Genomic DNA, 18,054 nt, shown 5'->3' with positions numbered 1-18,054 from the left:
AATACATTACTAAATAACCAAGAGATCACTGAAGAAATCAAAGAGGAAATCAAAAAATACCTAGAGACAAACGACAATGAAAAGACAATGATCCAAAACCTATGGGATGCAGTAAAAACGGTTCTAAGAGGGAAGTTTATAGCAATACAAGCCTACCTCAAGAAACAAGAAAAATCTCAAGTAAACAATCTAACGTTACACCTACAGGAACTAGAGAAAGAAGAACAAACAAAATCCAAAGTTAGCAGCAGGAAAGAAATCATAAAGATCAGAGCAGAAATAAATGAAATAGAAACAAAGAAAACAATAGCAAAGATCAATAAAGCTAAAAGCTGGTTCCTTGAGAAGATAAACAAAATTGATAAACCATTAGCCAGACTCATCAAGAAAAAGAGGGAGAGGACTCAAATCAATAAAATTAGAAATGAAAAAGGAGAAGTTACAACAGACACCATAGAAATAGAAAGCATCCTAAGAGACTACTACAGCCAACTCTATGCCAATAAAATGGACAACCTGGAAGAAATGGACAAATTCTTAGAAAGGTATAACCTTCCAAGACTGAACCAGGAAGAAATAGAAAATGTGAACAGACCAGTCACAAGTAATGAAATTGAAACTGTGATTAAAAATCTTCCAACAAACAAAAGTCCAGGACCAGATGGCTTCACAGGTGAATTCTATCAAACATTTAGAGAAGAGCTGACACCCATCCTTCTCAAACTCTTCCAAAACATTGCAGAGGAAGGAACACTCCCAAACTCATTCTATGAGGCCACCGTCACGCTGATACCGAAACCAGACAAAGATACTGCAAAAAAAGAAAATTGCAGACCAATATCACTTACGAATATAGATGCAAAAATCCTCAACAAAATACTAGCAAACAGAATCCAGCAACACATTAAAAGGATCATACACCATGATCAAGTGGGCTTTATCCCAGGGATGCAAGGATTCTTCAATATACACAAATCAAACAATGTGATACACCATATTAACAAATTGAAGAATAAAAACTATGTGATCATCTCAGTAGATACAGAAAAAACTTGACAAATTTCAACACCCATTTATGATAAAAACTCTCCAGAAAGTGGGCATAGAGGGAACGTACCTCAACATAATAAAGGCCATATACTACACACCCACAGCCAACATCATTCTCAATGGTGAAAAAGTGAAAGCATTTCCTCTAAGATCAGGAAAAAGACAAGGATGTCCACTCTCACCACTATTGTTCAACATAGTTTTGGAAGTCATAGCCACAGCAGTCAGAGAAGAAAAGGAAATAAAAGGAATACAGATTGGAAAAGAATAAGTAAAACTGTCACTGTTTGCAGATGACATTATACTATACATAGAGAATCCTAAAGATGCCACCAGAGAATTACTAGAGCTAATCAATGAATTTGGTACAGTTGCAGGATACAAAATTAATGCACAGAAATCTCTTGCATTCCTATACACTAATGATGAAAAATCTGAAAGAGAACTTGAGGAAACACTCCCACTTACCATTGCAACAAAAAGAATAAAATAACTAGGAATAAACCTACCTAGAGAGACAAAAGACCTGTATGCCGAAAACCATAAGACACTGATGAAAGAAATTAAGGATGATACCAACAGATGGAGAGATATACCATGTTCTTGGATTGGAAGAATCAATATTGTGAAAATGACTGTACTACCCAAAGCAGTCTACAGATTCAATGCAATCCCTATCAAATTACCAATGGCATTTTTTACAGAACTAGAACAAAAAATCTTAAAATTTGTGTGGAGACACAAAAGACCCCGAATAGCCAAAGCAGTCTTGAGGGAAAAAAGCGGAGCAGGAGGAATCAGACTCCCTGACTTCAGACTATACTACAAAGCTACAGCAATCAAGACAATATGGTACTGGCACAAAAACAGAAATAAAGATCAATTGAATAAGATAGAGAGCCCAGAGATTAAACCCATGTACCTATACTCAACTAATCTATGAGAAGGGAGGCAAGGATATACAATGGAGAAAAGATAGTCTCTTCAATAAATGGTGCTGGGAAAACTGGACAGCTACATGTAAAAGAATGAAATTAGAACACTCCCTAACACCATACCCAAAAATAAACTCAAAATGGATTAGAGACCTACATGTAAGACTGGACACTATAAAACTCTTAGAGGAAAACATAGGAAGAACATTGTTTGACATAAATCACAGCAAGATCTTTTTTGATCCACCTTCTAGAGTAATGGAAATAAAAACAAAAATAAACAAATGGGACCTAAGGAAACTTAAAAGCTTTTGCTCAGCAAAGGAGACCATAAACAAGACCAAAAGACAGCCCTCACAATGGGAGAAAATATTTGCTAACGAATCAACGGACAAAGGATTAATCTCCAAAATATATAAACAGCTCATGCAGCTCAATATTAAAAAAACAAAGAACCCAATCCAAAAATGGGCAGAAGACCTAAACAGACATTTCTCCAGAGAAGACATACAGATGGCCAAGAAACACATGAAAAGCTGCTCCGTATCACTAATTATTGGAGAAATGCAAATCAAAACTACAATGAGGTATCACCTCACACCAGTTAGAATGGGCATCCTCAGAAAATCTACAAACTACAAATGCTGGAGAGGGTGTGGAGCAAAGGGAGCCCTCTTGCACTGTTGGTGGGAATGTAAATTGATACAGCTGCTATGGAGAACAGTATGCAGGCTCCTTAAAAAACTAAAAATAGAACTACCATACGACCCAGCAATCCCTCTACTAGGCATATACCCAGAGAAACCCATAATTCAAAAAGACACATGCCCCGCAATATTCACTGCAGCTCTATTTACAATATCCAGGTCATGGAAGCAACCTAAATGCCCATTGACAGACGAATGGATAAAGAAGATGTGGCACATATATACAATAGAATATTACTCAGCCATAAAAAGGAACGAAATTGGGTCATTTGTAGAGATGTGGATGGATCTAGAGACTTTCATACAGAGTGAAGTAACTCAGAAAGAGAAAAACAAATATCGTATATTAACGCATATATATGGAACTAAAAAAATGGTACAGATGAATCCATTTGCAGGGCAGAAACTGGGACACATCTGTGGAGAACACACGTATGGACACCAGGGGAGGAAAGCGGTGAGGGGTGGGGATGGTGGTGTGATGAATTGGGTGATTGGGATTGACATGTATACTCTGATGTGTATAAAATGGATGACTATTAAGAACCTGCTGTATAAAAAAATAAAATTCAAAAAAAAATCAATGTGAGATGGTGGTAATGTAGAAATAGATAAGCAGAACAACATGAAAGGAAACATAAATGGTATCTTGAACTTCCTTTCAGAATCTTAAAATGCACCTCCAAAAATAGGTATTTTATACCTAAATCCTTAGTTTATGTCATGTTTAATGTCCATTAAATCTCAAAAATTAAATATCAAAAAAGAAAAAAAAGAATGAATGCTAAAAAGTAGTTTATTGTAAGAGGAGAAGAGTGGTTTTTTTCTTTGCATTTACTAGAAAAATTATTGTCTCCATTCTTAGCAGGAGCTGGGGGTGTGTGTGTGTGTGTGTGTGTGTGTGTGTGTGTGTGTGTGTGTGTATTTGTGACTTTTAGCTGGGTCTCCTTTATTCCTGGGTTCATTCTATGTCACATTCTTGCCCCTTGGTTCCTTATGATTTCGTCCTGTAGATGCAGGCACATACACACAGTTGAAGATTGAAGATAAAGAGGTTATGATATAAACCAACAAAACACCATACAATCTGACTTAGAACTAGAACAACATCACCAAAGATACTTGGATGTCTTCGCATTCCATTACCCTACCTCCTCCAGCCCCCATCAAGGTAAACTACTAATGGGAATGCTGTAATAATGCTTTTAGAAATTGTTTTTCTGCCTCCCCAAACTGTACTGTATTCCCCTCCAAGCATTCATCTGGTGTTTGAATGAATGAATGAAGTAGTTCCACCAGTGTATTCCCCTCACAGGGAATGGTTCCCAGTAAGCATTGCTTGTTTACGTGTATTGTTTTGGTTTTTCAAAACTATTCATTGAGTGCCTCTGTGTGTCAGACACTGTGCTAAGTAGACATACATAAATACATACCGTGCATGTAAGAAGAAGAATTGCAGCTTCTAGAAATAATAAGTCCAGGCTCCTCAGGAGCTAATGCAGTTTTCTCCTCAGTGCATTGAAAAATCTGTTAGTTAAGAAGGCAGCAATATTTCAGGAAATTAAACCACTGTAACAGTCCAGTTCACAAATCAGAACTCCCAGTGCTTTGCAACGCTCCATTTCATAACGTAAAGTCCTCAGAGAGGTTCAGACGATCCATAAATGCTCCAGGGACCAATCCCCCCAAGCTTCACAGAGCTAAATAGAGGATGCTTCTTGACAGGCATGAGAGAGGAAGGGGTTTTGTTGCCACTGATATGAGGAGGAGCATGTTTATAGATTCGTGATCACATTCCTCTTGATTCACTGTGCCTTTGTCATCATTCTCGAATTAATTATGCTTGTGGAAGATGGCTGCTCTGTAGATTTCTGAATAATGAACATTTCAGGTGAACGCCAGATAACTCACTTTGGGCTGGGGTTTTATTTTCTAAATAAATGTTCATGGATGCCTAGTAGGATTGCTGTTACCTGTAAAGACCAACTTACGGCTCTTACAAGGTTTTCTTCAAGGCTCCATTGTGGGAAGATGTGAAATGTGTAACTTAGCTCTCCTGTTGGTACTGGTTACTCAGAATTTCACAGGAGCCGACCTAGAGCTGCTTTTGCCGAAATGGGATTTCTGAGTTTATTTAGAAAGTAAACAGCTAGGAAATCTTCATGCCATGAAGCATAGGGTCATCTAAAGAAAGACGATCTTCCACCAACACTTTCTTTTGTTAGTCTTTGAGAAAGATCCTCTCTCCCTATACATCCAACCCTGTCAAGTTCAGGTGGGACTCTTAAGTTTAGGGCTATTGTATCTCTTGTTTCTGAACAATAAACTGGTTGGTGATCCAATATAAATGATTCAGCCAACAGGCCTTGAGAAATACAGTACCTACTGTATCTCCTAAATTACTGTTTCTTAGGGTGTAGTCCACTGCTGTATCTAAAATGGATAACCAGCAAGGACCTACTGTATAGCAAAGGGAAATCTGCTCAATGTTATGTAACAACCTAAATGGGAAAATGTATAACTGAACCACTTTTGCTGTACTCCTGAAACTATCACAACATTGTTAATCAACTATACTCTTATATAAAATAAGTTTAAAAAAAAAAAGGAATTCCATGGAGATCTGGTTAACAATACAGATTTCTGGGCCCTACCCCAGACCTGATGAATCATCACCTCTGGGTATGACCCTGGGAATCTGCATTTTCTGTAGGCGTCCTCCAAGGTTTTGATGCCCATCCAACTGCCTTCTATTAATCTTTCTCTTCTATGGGTTGCTAGAGTATATTCCGAAAATACAGTTGAGATTATGTGTCTTTGCTAATGAAAACCTTTTTGTTGCTTCCCACTGACCTTAGGGTATTGGCCAGAGTTCTTTATACATATTCTCCATATACTGTACTTCATACAGTATTTTCTAACGTCTCACCCTTTCCTCCTTCCCACAGCCTTTCCCATCACTTCCAGCTTCAAGCTTTATCTGGACATATCAGATTGTAGTTACTTTACACACACACACACACACACACACATACACACACAATTGTCTATTTATATCTCTGTGCCTTCACGGATACTATAATACCTCTCCCATCCTGCTTTTCTCCCAATATTTGAAAAACTCAATTTTCACCTGATTTGTCAAGATCAAATGTAAGGCTCATCTTTTCCAGACATCTCTGATTATTCTCCCTCCCTTCCAACCACCCCACCTTGACTGTCCTTCTTCTAGATCACTGCTATATGTACACCTGGAGGTATCATAGTCCCGTTCTTACCATCGTAATATTACAGATGTGGTAGCCAGTTTCCAAGATAGCCCTTGATAATCCCATCCCCTGGTACTCACACTCTTGTCTAGTCCCTTCCCATGTTGCCCAGGGCTGACCTGTATAATCAGTAAGATGTGGCAGAAATGACACCATGTAACTTCTGAGGCCAAGTCATAAAAGACATCCTAGCTTCTTTCTTGTTCTCTCTTGGATCACTCACGCTGGGAGAAGCCAGCTGCCCTGTTGTTAAGGCGTCCAGGCAGCCCTATGGGGGTGGTCCACGTGACAAAGAACTGAGGCTTCCTGCTAACAGCCAGCATCACCTCCCAGGCATGTAGGAGTGAGCCTTCTTGAAGCAGATCCCAAGCATTTAGATGTCTGTAGGCTCAACCGACATCCCTTACTACAACCTCATGAGGATTCCTGAGCCAGAGCCACCCAGCAGATATGCTCCCAAATTCCTAACACAGAAACTGTGCGAGGTAATAAGTATCGCCGTTTTAAGCTGCTGTGTTTTGAGGTAACTTGTTATGCAGTAAAGGATAATGAATATACACTAGACCATAAACTCCTCAAGCACCAACCATGTTTTATTCATTGTGGATGCTGGTCCCTAGCCCCTCCTCGGTACCTGACCCATATTAAGTGTTCTGTAAATGCTGATTTAAATGATTCCAACTGAGCTAAACTGGAGCATATTTTTGCTGGCAAGGGCAAATACAAATGCAGATGACTTTATCTAGTAGGCAAGAATCTCATCTTTTCTGTCGCTCTAAATATAATTGGTAACAATATTAACAATTAAAAATAATAGCCAGTACCTATATACAGCATCAGAATTCTCAAAAGCCTTTAGAGTATGTTCTGTGAGGATGCCCATTTTACAGACGAGGAAAAAAAGGTACATTGAGGTTCAGTTATTTGCCCAAAGTGACCCAGCCAGTGAGTGATGGAGCCAGGATTCAAACCCAGGCAGTCAGACTCTGGGGTGCATGCTGTTAACCAATTGAAAAGCTAATATTGAGCGCTTATGATGTAGCGAACACTGAACCAGGCCCCTTAGTTCTCTTGCCTCATTTAATGCTTTTTCAAAACTCATGGGATCTGTATTTATAGTATCTATTTTAGGGGTGAGGAGTTTGAGGGTTAGAGAGATGAGTCTACCAGTGGGAATCTGGCCATTCAGATTCCCAAGCTTATGCTCAGTTCATGACCCCCTGTGGCACTGTCCGGAGTCCCCATCCCATCCGAGCTCCTCACCCTCCATTTCTCAACAGTTATGTTCTGAACATACAGGTTGGTTGCCAAGACAACAACTCAGAAATGACATTAAAGGCAAATGACTTTTCAGACATTCTGGGGCTAGGATGGTTTTTCCTTTTTAATTTTAAAAAATGGGTCACGGTGATCTGTAATCCATAGAAAAATGTTGGTAGGGATAAGAAATGTATTTTGAGTAATAAATATTTCCAGGATAATGAGGAAAGCTTCCAGATTACAAATAGAGCAACTCGCTAGGAAGGGAGCAGGATATGATACTATTATCCCTATTTTTCAGATGAGAAAATTAAGGCCCAGAGAGACTTCAAAGCCAGGAGTATCCGACTCCAAAGTCTTTGTACCTACTTGCCTTGAAAAACTGCTTCTTGACGAACATAGATTTGGCTGGGTTGAGGCAGGGGCTTGGCTATGGCCCTACAGTAACTAATCCAGGGGCAGAGAGCACGTCTGAATAGGCCTGGGGCTGCAGGAAGGGTGAAGAAGAAAGAAACACTGGCATCATTTCAGAGTAGAATATCTAGGGCTGGGGGACTGAAATATGAGTTAAGGGGAAGGACTCGGTCCTCATCCCCCAAATTTCAGGTACTGAGATAATAATATCTGACCTTTAGACTAGTTGGAAGGGATGTAAATAAGATAGCACATAGAAAGCTCTTCCCACAATGCCTGACACCCAGTAAACACTCAGCAAATGCTAGATAGTATTTTCTGTTGTGATCATTACGGGAGCATCCCAGTGCCTCCTTAAAAACAACACCTTTAAGAAGAAATAGCTTATTTTTGTGTATGGTGTTAGGTTGTTTAGCTCTAGTAGTTTTCTGGTAGCATCTTTAGGATTCTCTGTGTACACAAAAATAAGCTCAAAATGGATTAAAGACCCATATGTAAGGCCAGAAACTATCAAAGTCTTGTACCTAGAGGGGTGGGATAGGGAGGGTGGGAGGGAGAGAGACGCAAGAGGGAGGGGATATGGGGATATATGTATACGTATAGCTGATTCACTTTGTTATAAAGCAGAAACTAACACACCATTGTAAAGCAATTATACTCCAATAAAGATGTTAAAAATAAATAAGATTTTAAAAAAAGAAGAAATAGGCATCATTTCCTGACAAAACCAGCCTCTTTCCCTGCTTTCCCTTGTTTATCAAAGGTCAGAAACCAGCCTCACGCCTGAGATATCACTTTCCTTCACGCCCTGGGTTTTAAGCACGCATCTTTGGGGATGTGTCTTCTGTCAGCCGTTTACCTCCATCCTCATGTCACTGTTCTGGTCAGATTTCCTGAGTAACTTTTCTTTGGACCACCCAGCATCACATGAACCCTAGAATCACTTGCAGCGCTTCACAGAAACTCCCCTTGGGGTCCATTCCCCCAAGGAACTGGCCACTTTGGGAAGGTGAATTTCCCCTTAAGAGCCTCCACCACCCCCTCCTTTACACAGAAACCCTTAAAACCTGGAATTGCTTTTGTTCCTTTATGTAAGTACATTAGGTGGTATTCTTGAGCACAGTTGGATTTTTTTTGCTAATTAAATGTCAGAACATGCTGCTTAGAATTTTTAACAGCCATTGCAAGGATAATAATCTTGCCATTAACATAAACCTAACTTTCATTCTTATTATTGTTTTAATTACATGAACCCTTTCACGTGCTGAGTGATGAAGAACACTCTAGGATATTGCCTGGCTAGGCGGTGGTGTTTCTATAGGGTACTCTGGGGTAGGTCTGCATGATGCCCTCCAGGTTTCTGCACCTTGCCTCTGAGGACGGACTTCTCCCCGTTGAGCCCAAGACTTAACGTCCCTGGTTGGACTGAAGTTTATTGTAGGGTGGAAGTGAGATCCGTAGCAGTGTGAATTGCACCAGGAGAGTGCCCCGAAAGGTTTTATGGGTGACCACTCCCACCCATTTTTTTTTTTTTTTCCTCCTAAAACCAAGGATATGCAGTCCAATTTGGAGATCCACCAGAGGGGGCTTCACGTTTCCCGGTAGATCCCAGTTTATGATTTATTAATCTTTTATATAGAAATATAGGAAAAATAGGTGGGTGATTTATTTTCCCTGTCAAAGCTATCTCTATTCCCTACTTCCCTTTACTGTCAAAGGTGCCATAACTTATCACGCTCCAAATCCTGAATCATCTGAGCCTGGGTGGTGCTGGCACACATTCACTAGGGGAAGGGAAGTGGGCTTTATGTATACTGGATGCTTTGTAATCCTCCCAGCAATATTGTGATGTGAGTGTCTTAAGCTCCCATTTTGCAGATGAGAAAACTGAGGCTCATGGAGGTTAAATGACTTGCCTGAGGTCACAAAGCTTATTGGAAGTGGAACTGGTGCTAAAGCCCAGGCTCTGGGACTCAACAAGCTGTGCCTCTTCCAGTGTACTGTGCTGACCTGGACCCTAGCAATTACAGATACCTCTTCTCCTAGTTGAGGAAAATGCCAAAGGTAGCATTTGAACCCAGGCCTGGCTAACTTTGCAGTCATGCACGTGATCAGACATGTTTTGAGAAATGACTATGTTGTTACCATAATACAAATGACATTGTCCCTGCCTCAAGGAGTTCCAGTCCAGAGCAGGAGAGAGATGTGGAAAATTAGACAGCATGATGGCTTACTGTGCTGGAAGAAGGGAAACACCTTGCTTTGGGAACCCTCGCCCAGCCTGGGGCAGCGGGGAGGGGTGGCTGGAGGGTGGTACCTTCTAAGTTGGAACTCGGGGGAAGAGCAGGAATTGGACAGAGGCAGAGCGTGTTCCATGCTACTTCTAAGAAAAGGAGCCATTTATGGTAAATGCATCTGCTTCTCACCACACGTTCTTTCCCCCTATAGATTCCTTAGTTTTCTTTCTGGGATTTTCTTTCTGAATACAAACTCATTCAAATGCTTCCTTTACCTCTAATTGAACACTCGAAGTTAATTGATTATGTATTAAGTCGGGGACTTGGGGCGACATTCAGTCCTGGGCTCGTGTTGAGATTAATTTATTCCTGTAGTCCTACTGTTCTGTAATGCATCTGAGTGCCTTGCGTGTGTATAAAAACTAAAGGCAGAAGCTGGAGCCATCTCATTCGATGGCTTAACCCAATGTGCTGGTGTTCGGCCTCCACCAAGCTCTCCTGCTTTGATGGTAACCAAAATAGATGAATAAGTTAATCAAAGGTCTGATTAAATAGCATGGCTCTGCAGATGGGCTGATGATTGCCAAGCTTCAGTTCAGGCAAATTCTCAAGGGAGAGAGGAAAGTGAGCTGAGTTCCCAAGGCCGAGGCTTATGTGAAAAAGAGTTATATAAAACCCACTGGAGGGAATTACTCGAAGTCCTCAGACCTCAGATCTTAAGGTGATGGCCAGCTCCATTACAGCTTTAACAAAATAGATAAGCGTAACAATACCATTGAATAGTCATTTTTAATGACACAGAAATGGAATATGACTGAAAGAAATATGTCTACCCAGGAACAATTAGGTACTGGTTGCAAAAAATATATATAGTAGGATTCAATTTTTGAAACCTTTATTTCTTGTTTTGTGCATATTCTTATTTCCTCCAATGAGCCTATATAATTTCTATAATAACAAAAATCTTTTTTTTTTTAAATCTGAGCATAGTGTTTTCATGTGATAGTTATTTCATAAACATTACTTTCCTTCTCCCTTGATTCGGATACATTTTCTTCCAAAAGAACCTCATATGCCATGAAGTTACATGAACAGATCTTTAAGAAAATATTCATTCATTTACTCAACAAATTTTTATTCGATGCTTTTTATGTACCAGGCACTATTTATAATGGTTATACAAAGAAATTAATGCACTGATTTTTTTTTTTTCCTTTCTCCTGCTCTCGCTCTTCACTGCCCTGTCTAGTCTGAAGTTTCCTGGATCCCCAACAAACATTACTCTGGGATTTACGGTCTGATGAAGCTTGTCCTCACCAAGACTCTTCCTGCCAACCTGGAGAGGGTCATCGTCCTTGACACAGACATCACCTTTGCCACCGATATTGCAGAGCTCTGGGCTGTGTTCCACAAGTTCAAAGGTAATGGTAGCTCATTTTTTTTCTGGTATCTTTGAAGGTGTCAGCATGTCAAGAAGAGTGATTTTTTTTTTCCCAATGTGAGGGCAACTCTTAAGGAGGTCGTTCTAATGAAACAGACAAGGAATTATAAATAGAGTGGAGCATCAGTTTTAGTACTGCCATTGGAAACATGTTAAACTGGAATTTGCTTGTGTTTTTGTAATAATTGAAGAGGTAAGATCTGTGTTCATAGGAAGAACCCAATTGAGGGTTGCTGAATTGCTTGTAAGAGACAAATATCGAATGTGTGTATTTTGTATGAAGATAATTGAGTTGACTTCCTGGTGTGGAGACATGCATTTATCAGTTTTCTCTTTTTATCAAATGATACTTTGATTGCCGAGAAAGCCTGTGAGGTGGTGGTGATGGATATTGAGTATAGAGTGTTTGCAAATGTACTTATGGCTTCCATTAATGTTGTGGTTTATCGTTTTAAAGAAGTATATAAGTTTGGCTTTTTAAGACGTTCCTTCTAATCTAGTTAGTTCCTGTAGCTCTTGGCACTGCCCCAGGGTATGTGCGAGTATAAGGTGGGAAATTGTGAGCCCGATGGGTGTACATAACTCTGGTGGGGATGCATGAGAGAAGTGGCAAGTTAGCACAAACCTTGGACTATTATTTAATACCCCTCTTCCAGGGGTCTTCCTTAAAACTGCATAATTTTTCAATTTTATATTCTCAGTGTTAGACAAATACAATGAGAGATAAATATGGCAGTGAGATTTTTTTTCTTCCGGCTTCTGCACTCTGGCTTCTGTGTTTAAAATTCCCCCTGCCTCTTTTCTATAGCTCCTTATCCTATGAAAGTGAAATACTGCTCCGTGATTTTAAATCACAGCATTTTCATGAATCAGAGGATATTCCAGTTGGTTTCTGTTTTCGTTCATGGACAGAAGAGTAAATTCCTCACCCACTCCAATCTCTGCCTGCTTCCTCCTGGGGGCCTCCCAGCTCTGGGGTAATTGAAAAAAGTCCTCCGCACACCATGGGGGGAAACACTCTGACCCTCGGGCTCTTTTCCTTGCCAGGATCAAAAGTTTCCTTACTCGTGTCAGTAATGACACTAGTAAAGACATCATTTAGCAAAGCTGTTGAAATGGAGTGTGTCTCAGCTTTCTGATCTCTTCTTCATAGCATGGTTGGATCTGTCTTTTTATTTCACAAATAAAGGGACAGAAGCTTGGTAGGATGCAAGGTTCTACCCGGAGCTGAGACCAGAATGCCTGTGTGTGTTGGCTTCCCCGTGCATCTCTTTTCAAGTCCCCCTATCAGGTCTGCTTGTTTTTTCCGATTACATCGAACTCACTGGGGACGGTTTTTCTATAGTTATGTGGTTGAGTTGGCGAAAAAGTTCTTTCGGGTTTTTGCATAAGATGTTATGGAAAAACCCAAACGAACTTTTGGGCCAACCCCAATATTTTATTCCTATTTTCACGCCGATGTTCAGTATTCAGGGTTGTATTTATTCAACGGGCACTTACCGCATCCCCACTGGGTATCACTGGCTATAAGGAGTGGGTTCTGGCTATAAGATGAGCAGTGAAGGGGAGTGAGAGTTATCACCTCTCCTGAAGGGGCTAAAGCTGGGTCGGTATCACAGCAGAGGTGATGATTGTGTCTGTCTTGCCGGATAAGAGTAGTGGTTGTGTGCGGTGGGTGCCCACATTCCCCTTTGGAGTAAAGGGCTTATTCCTCCAGCTGCTGGGAGCATTGCCTGCAGATGGGGTCAGCCCTCAGCCCCCTTTTCGGGATGATCTCAGGCGAAGAGAGTCACCTTGCCTGGGGCCATGCCCCCTTCCTGGGCCGCCCCACATCATGGACTGCCTGGTGCATGTGGAATCTTGCAGGATCCACTGTAGCCTTCCCTGGAGTCTGCCTGGCAGCTCCTTGTCCCCCTCTGCCCTGTCCTGATGGTGTTCCTTCCCTTTCATGGGTACTGTTCCAGGAGCTCTCCCTGAGTTAACCTCCCGCGCGCTCACTCCCATCCTGGAGTCTGCTTCCCAAGAAGCTCAATCTGAAATATTCATTCGGAACTGCAAGTCTCGCCTGGATAAGTGTAACTCAACGAAATCCCTGGAACGGTTGGCCACTGATTGTAGCCTTGTAACTAGGAAATCACATCTATTCTGTTCCAGCCAGGACCTGCCACAGTGCTGGTGGGGTTCTGTCGCCAATCATAACAGTAATAATGCTGCTGTTAACTCGTACCCGTCCCGTATCATCCGTGGAAGGGAAGGCGCCCGAGGCTCTTGTTGCTCCCAGAGCGGGCCTAGGGATTTGGATTTGGAGGGCTCTGAGACTCAAGGCAGTTTCCGGGGCAGAGCAGAATATATGGGTCAGGATCAGAGCAGGGGAAATTTGAATGCGTGGAGTTGATTTAATCGGCTTCGTTTATTTGTTCATTCTCTCACTCGTTCATTTCTAGCATTAGCCAGGACTCCACTGGAATATATTAGATGCTGTTGTTAGAACAGGACACCTGCCTTCAAGGAGCTCACAAACAAGGCATACTGTGTTCCGTTTTTATCTATCACCATCAAAGGAGTATAAAACATCTGAGGTTTTCCCATGCCCACCCTAACTTTTCTGGGAAAATATGGAAGTGAAAAGAAAATAAGTAAGCCCTTATCTTTTTCATATGGTACTCTTTTGTACAGGGTTTGTTTTTTTTTTTGTTTTGTGTGTGTGTGTGTGTGTGTGTGGTTCTTTCTTTCTAAACTGGAATGATTAGAAGCCAGGTCATGGTACAGGAAGCAAGTCCCTTAGGACAGACCCATAAATGTAGAATGCGCTGATCCAACAGGGAGAGTTCCCCTCTCATAAAGGCAATCACAGTTGACATCTTCACTGTAAACATTTTGAGTGATGTTGATGCAATTTGGCCTTGTTGGTTTTTCTCTGGTTTGGAACAGCTAGTTGCCTGGGGCTGCAGTGGCTCTTGTGTTCAGTCCCATATAGGCTTGACTCCTTAAGGATGCTGTGAAATCGCCCTTACCTAAAGTCATTACGTGGAGAACCTAGTAAGAGGCTGTTTAGTGAGGGCTTAGACCATCCTCAGCCTCCGCCGTGGGCAGCTTTGTGTGCCTCTTGGGGATGTGCACGTGCTCCCTGAGCCCTGCCTTCACCTAAGCTGCAGATGCTCCCCCCTCAGCATCTGCACCCTTATCAAGCCTGCTGCAACTGCTGGAGGATTTTCAGAGCCTCTGATTCTTAATAGGAAGAATCAGACATGCCACTGATGGCTCGAATTAGGAGTCATGTTTACTGAGCTCCTACTAGCTGCCAAAGAGTTTGCTGTTGGGAGTGTTGCAAGAATAAATCAAGTTCAGTCCCTGTTCATTTGAGTGTATATGTGAATAGGGGGAGAGAGACAATAAACAAACAAAAAAAATAATAAAATGTATAGTGTGTTAGGTGGTAAATAGTGCTTAGGTGGAAATTAGAGAAAGGAGATAAGGGATGCCTCTGTGTGTGTGTGTGAGTGTGTGTATGTGTGTGTGCGTGTGTTATTTTAATATTCAAATAGGGTCATAATGGAAGGTCTTACATGAAAAGTGACATTTAAGCAAAAATCTGAAGAAGTCGAGATGACAGGCATGCCAGCTGTCTAGAGGAAGGGTAGGAATAGTGTCCTAGCCAGAAGGAACAGCAAGTGTGAAGTTTCAGGAGTGATGTGGCCTGACTTCTTTGAGGACTCGGATGGAGTTCAGAACAGAGCAGAGTGAGCCCAGGAGAGGGTCGGGGGCTGGTGAGGTCAGATCATGGGGACCTTTGTAGGGCAGTGGGAGGATTTTGTCTTTCCCTTCAGAGATATGGGAAGCTGATGTCTGGCTTTGAGCAGAGGAGTGATGTGATCTGATTTACATTTTTAATGGATCATCCTGGCCACGGAAACTATTTCTGAGATGGTTGCAGTTATCCAGGTGAGCCATGTTGTGGACTCAGACCTGGATGCGGCAGTAGGGGTGAAAGACGTCATCAGATGAGGTACATTTTGAAGGTCAGATAGTCAGGATATCCTGTTGATTGGATGTGGGGAGCAGAGACGTAGGAGTGGAGGATGCCCCAAGGTAGCTAGAAGGGTGAGGTGGCATCTGTGAGATGGAAAAGGCCGCAAGAAGAGCAGGTTATGGGGGATGACCAGGAGTTTGGTTTGGGGCATTTTTAAATTTGAAATGTACCTAACTGGGCATCCACGTGGAGATGGGAAGGAGGCAGGCGGATAAAATGAGTATTTGTAAAGCAAAGGGAAAGTAACTACTGTTTCCTAAGTACTTCTTCTGTTCCAGGCACTGAGCTAGAAGCTTTGCACATTTGAAAATCAAAATAAACTGGGTCCAAGAGAGATTAAATAACTTGCCATGATCAGAGAGCTATTGCACAGCATGGCTGAGCCCAAACTGTGTGGCTCTGGAGGCTGTGCTCTCACTGCTACCTGCTGCCTCCCCTCCAGGCTTCCTGATGGCATGGAGGAGGGCATGCCCATCACCTGGGAGGCAGGGTCTGCATCTTAGTTAAGGTGTGGCTGCCGATCGTGAGTCAGCTTGACCCCTGGGTGCCATAGTTTTCCATAAAAATTTGGAAATAATATCTCATTCTAGCAATCTGGGGAAGCTGTTGTAAAGGCATAAATAATAAATGTGCAGCCTTCATTTGAAGCTTTTGGAAGAAAGCCGTGCTGAATAGTCAGGATAGTATTTGTATTCATAAGGACAAACGCCTTCCCTTTAAGAAGACGCTATTGCCATAGTGTCAAGTTCTGGCCTCAAAACAGGTATGGTGAGTGGAGCAGTGCCTTGCCCCAGAGGCCATCCAAGAGGCCAAAGGCTTACTTGCAGCAAAGTGGGCTTCTGGAGCTGAACCTGGGGCCCCAATCTGACATCTGCCAAGGGCATTTTCCTGGCTTGTTCAACACTGCAGGTCAGTCAGTGCAAAAAGGTGGAAGTGTGCGCTCGACTTCCCGAGGCACCCTTTTCCGCTTTGTGAGTAGAGCCTGGGTACAGAATGTCACCATCCTTTGCCTGATTTCATCAAACAAGCCTTCTGACAGGTCTCCTATCCTCTAGCTTTCTCCTGGCTTCAGTCCATCTTCTCCAGGATGACCCAGCCATGTGGCTGACAGGGTCTTGGTGCTCCGGCCAGGTGTCAGGCCTGAGCCACGGAGGTGGGAGAGCCGAGTTCAGGACATTGGTCCACCAGAGACCTCCCAGCCCCTCGTAATATCAATCGGCGAGAGCTCTCCCAGAGATCTCCATCTCGATGCTAAGACCCAGCTCCACTCAATGACCAGCAGGCTCCAGTGCTGGACACCCCATGCCAAACAACTAGCAAGACAGGAACACAACGCCACCCATTAGCAGACAGGCTGCCTAAAATCATACTAAGTTCACAGACACCTCAGAACACACCACCGGATGCAGGCCTGCCCACCAGAAAGACAAGATCCAGCCTCATCCATCAGAACACAGGCACCAGTCCCCTCCACCAGGAAACCTACACAACCCACTAAACCAGCCTTACCCACTGGGGGCAGACACCAAAAACAATGGGAGCTACGAACCTGCAGCCTGCAAAAACGAGACCCCAAACACAGTAAGTTAAGCAAAATGAGAAGACAGAGAAATACACAGCAGATGAAGGAGCAAGGAAGAACCCACCAGACCAAAGAAATGAAGAGGAAATAGGCAGTATACCTGAAAAAGAATTCAGAATAATGATAGTAAAGATGATCCAAAATCTTGGAAATACAGTGGAGAAAATACAAGAAACATTTAACAAGGATCTAGAGGAACTAAAGAGCAAATAAACAGTGATGAACAACACAATAAGTGAAATGAAAAATTATCTAGAAGGAGTCAGTAGCAGAATAACTGAGGCAGAAGGAAGGATAAGTGACCTGAAAGATAAAATAGTGGAAATAACTACCACAGAGCAGAATAAAGAAAAAAGAAGGAAAGGAATTGAGGACAGTCTCAGACACCTCTGGGACAACATTAAATGCACCAACATTCGAATTGGTCCCAGGAGGAGAAAAGAAAAAGAAAGGGACTGAGAAAATATTTGAAGAGATGATAGTTGAAAACTTCCCTAATATGGGAAAGGAAATAGTCAAGTCCAGGAAGCTCAGAGAGTCCCATACAGGATAACTCCAAGGAGAAACACGCCAAGACACATATTAATCAAACTGTCAAAAATTAAATACAAACAAAAGATATTAAAAGCAGCAAGGGAAAAACAACAAATAACATACAAGGGAATCCCTATAAAGTTAATAGCTGATCTTTCAGCAGAAACTGCAAGCCAGAAGGGAGTGGCAGGACATACTGGAAGTGATGAAGGAGAAAAACCTGCAACCAAGATTACTCTACCCAGCAAGGATCTCATTCAGATTCGACAGAGAAATTAAAACCTTTACAGACAAGCAAAAGCTAAGAGAATTCAGCACCACCAAACCAGCTTTATAACAAATGCTAAAGGAACTTCTCTAGTCAGGAAACACAAGAGAAGGAAAAGACCTACAATAACAAACCTAAAACAATTAAGAAAATGGTAATAGGAGCAAACATATCGATAATTACCTTAAATGTAAATGGATTAAATGCTCCAGCCAAAAGACATAGACTGGCTGAATGGATACAAAAACAAGACATGTATATATGTTGTCTACAAGACACCCACTTCAGACCTAGGGATGCATACAGACTAAAAGTGAGGGGATGGAA

The 18,054-nt window shown here is 42.0% G+C and overlaps 1 protein-coding gene across 1 annotated transcript in view; it reads left to right on the top strand.

Annotated features, from left to right (window-relative positions):
* Window positions 1-18,054, top strand: part of LARGE1 (LARGE xylosyl- and glucuronyltransferase 1) — a 529,052-nt gene that overhangs the window by 285,402 nt on the left and 225,596 nt on the right. The window contains 1 exon segment of the mRNA XM_024743516.1: window positions 11,122-11,293. Coding sequence (XP_024599284.1) covers window positions 11,122-11,293 — 172 coding nt within the window.

Source organism: Neophocaena asiaeorientalis, unplaced genomic scaffold, assembly GCF_003031525.2.
Source record: "Neophocaena asiaeorientalis asiaeorientalis breed wild unplaced genomic scaffold, Neophocaena_asiaeorientalis_V1.1 scaffold332, whole genome shotgun sequence".
Lineage (NCBI taxonomy): Eukaryota > Metazoa > Chordata > Mammalia > Artiodactyla > Phocoenidae > Neophocaena > Neophocaena asiaeorientalis.
Note: the sequence above shows the minus strand (reverse complement) of the source record. Positions and strands in the feature narration are given on the sequence as shown.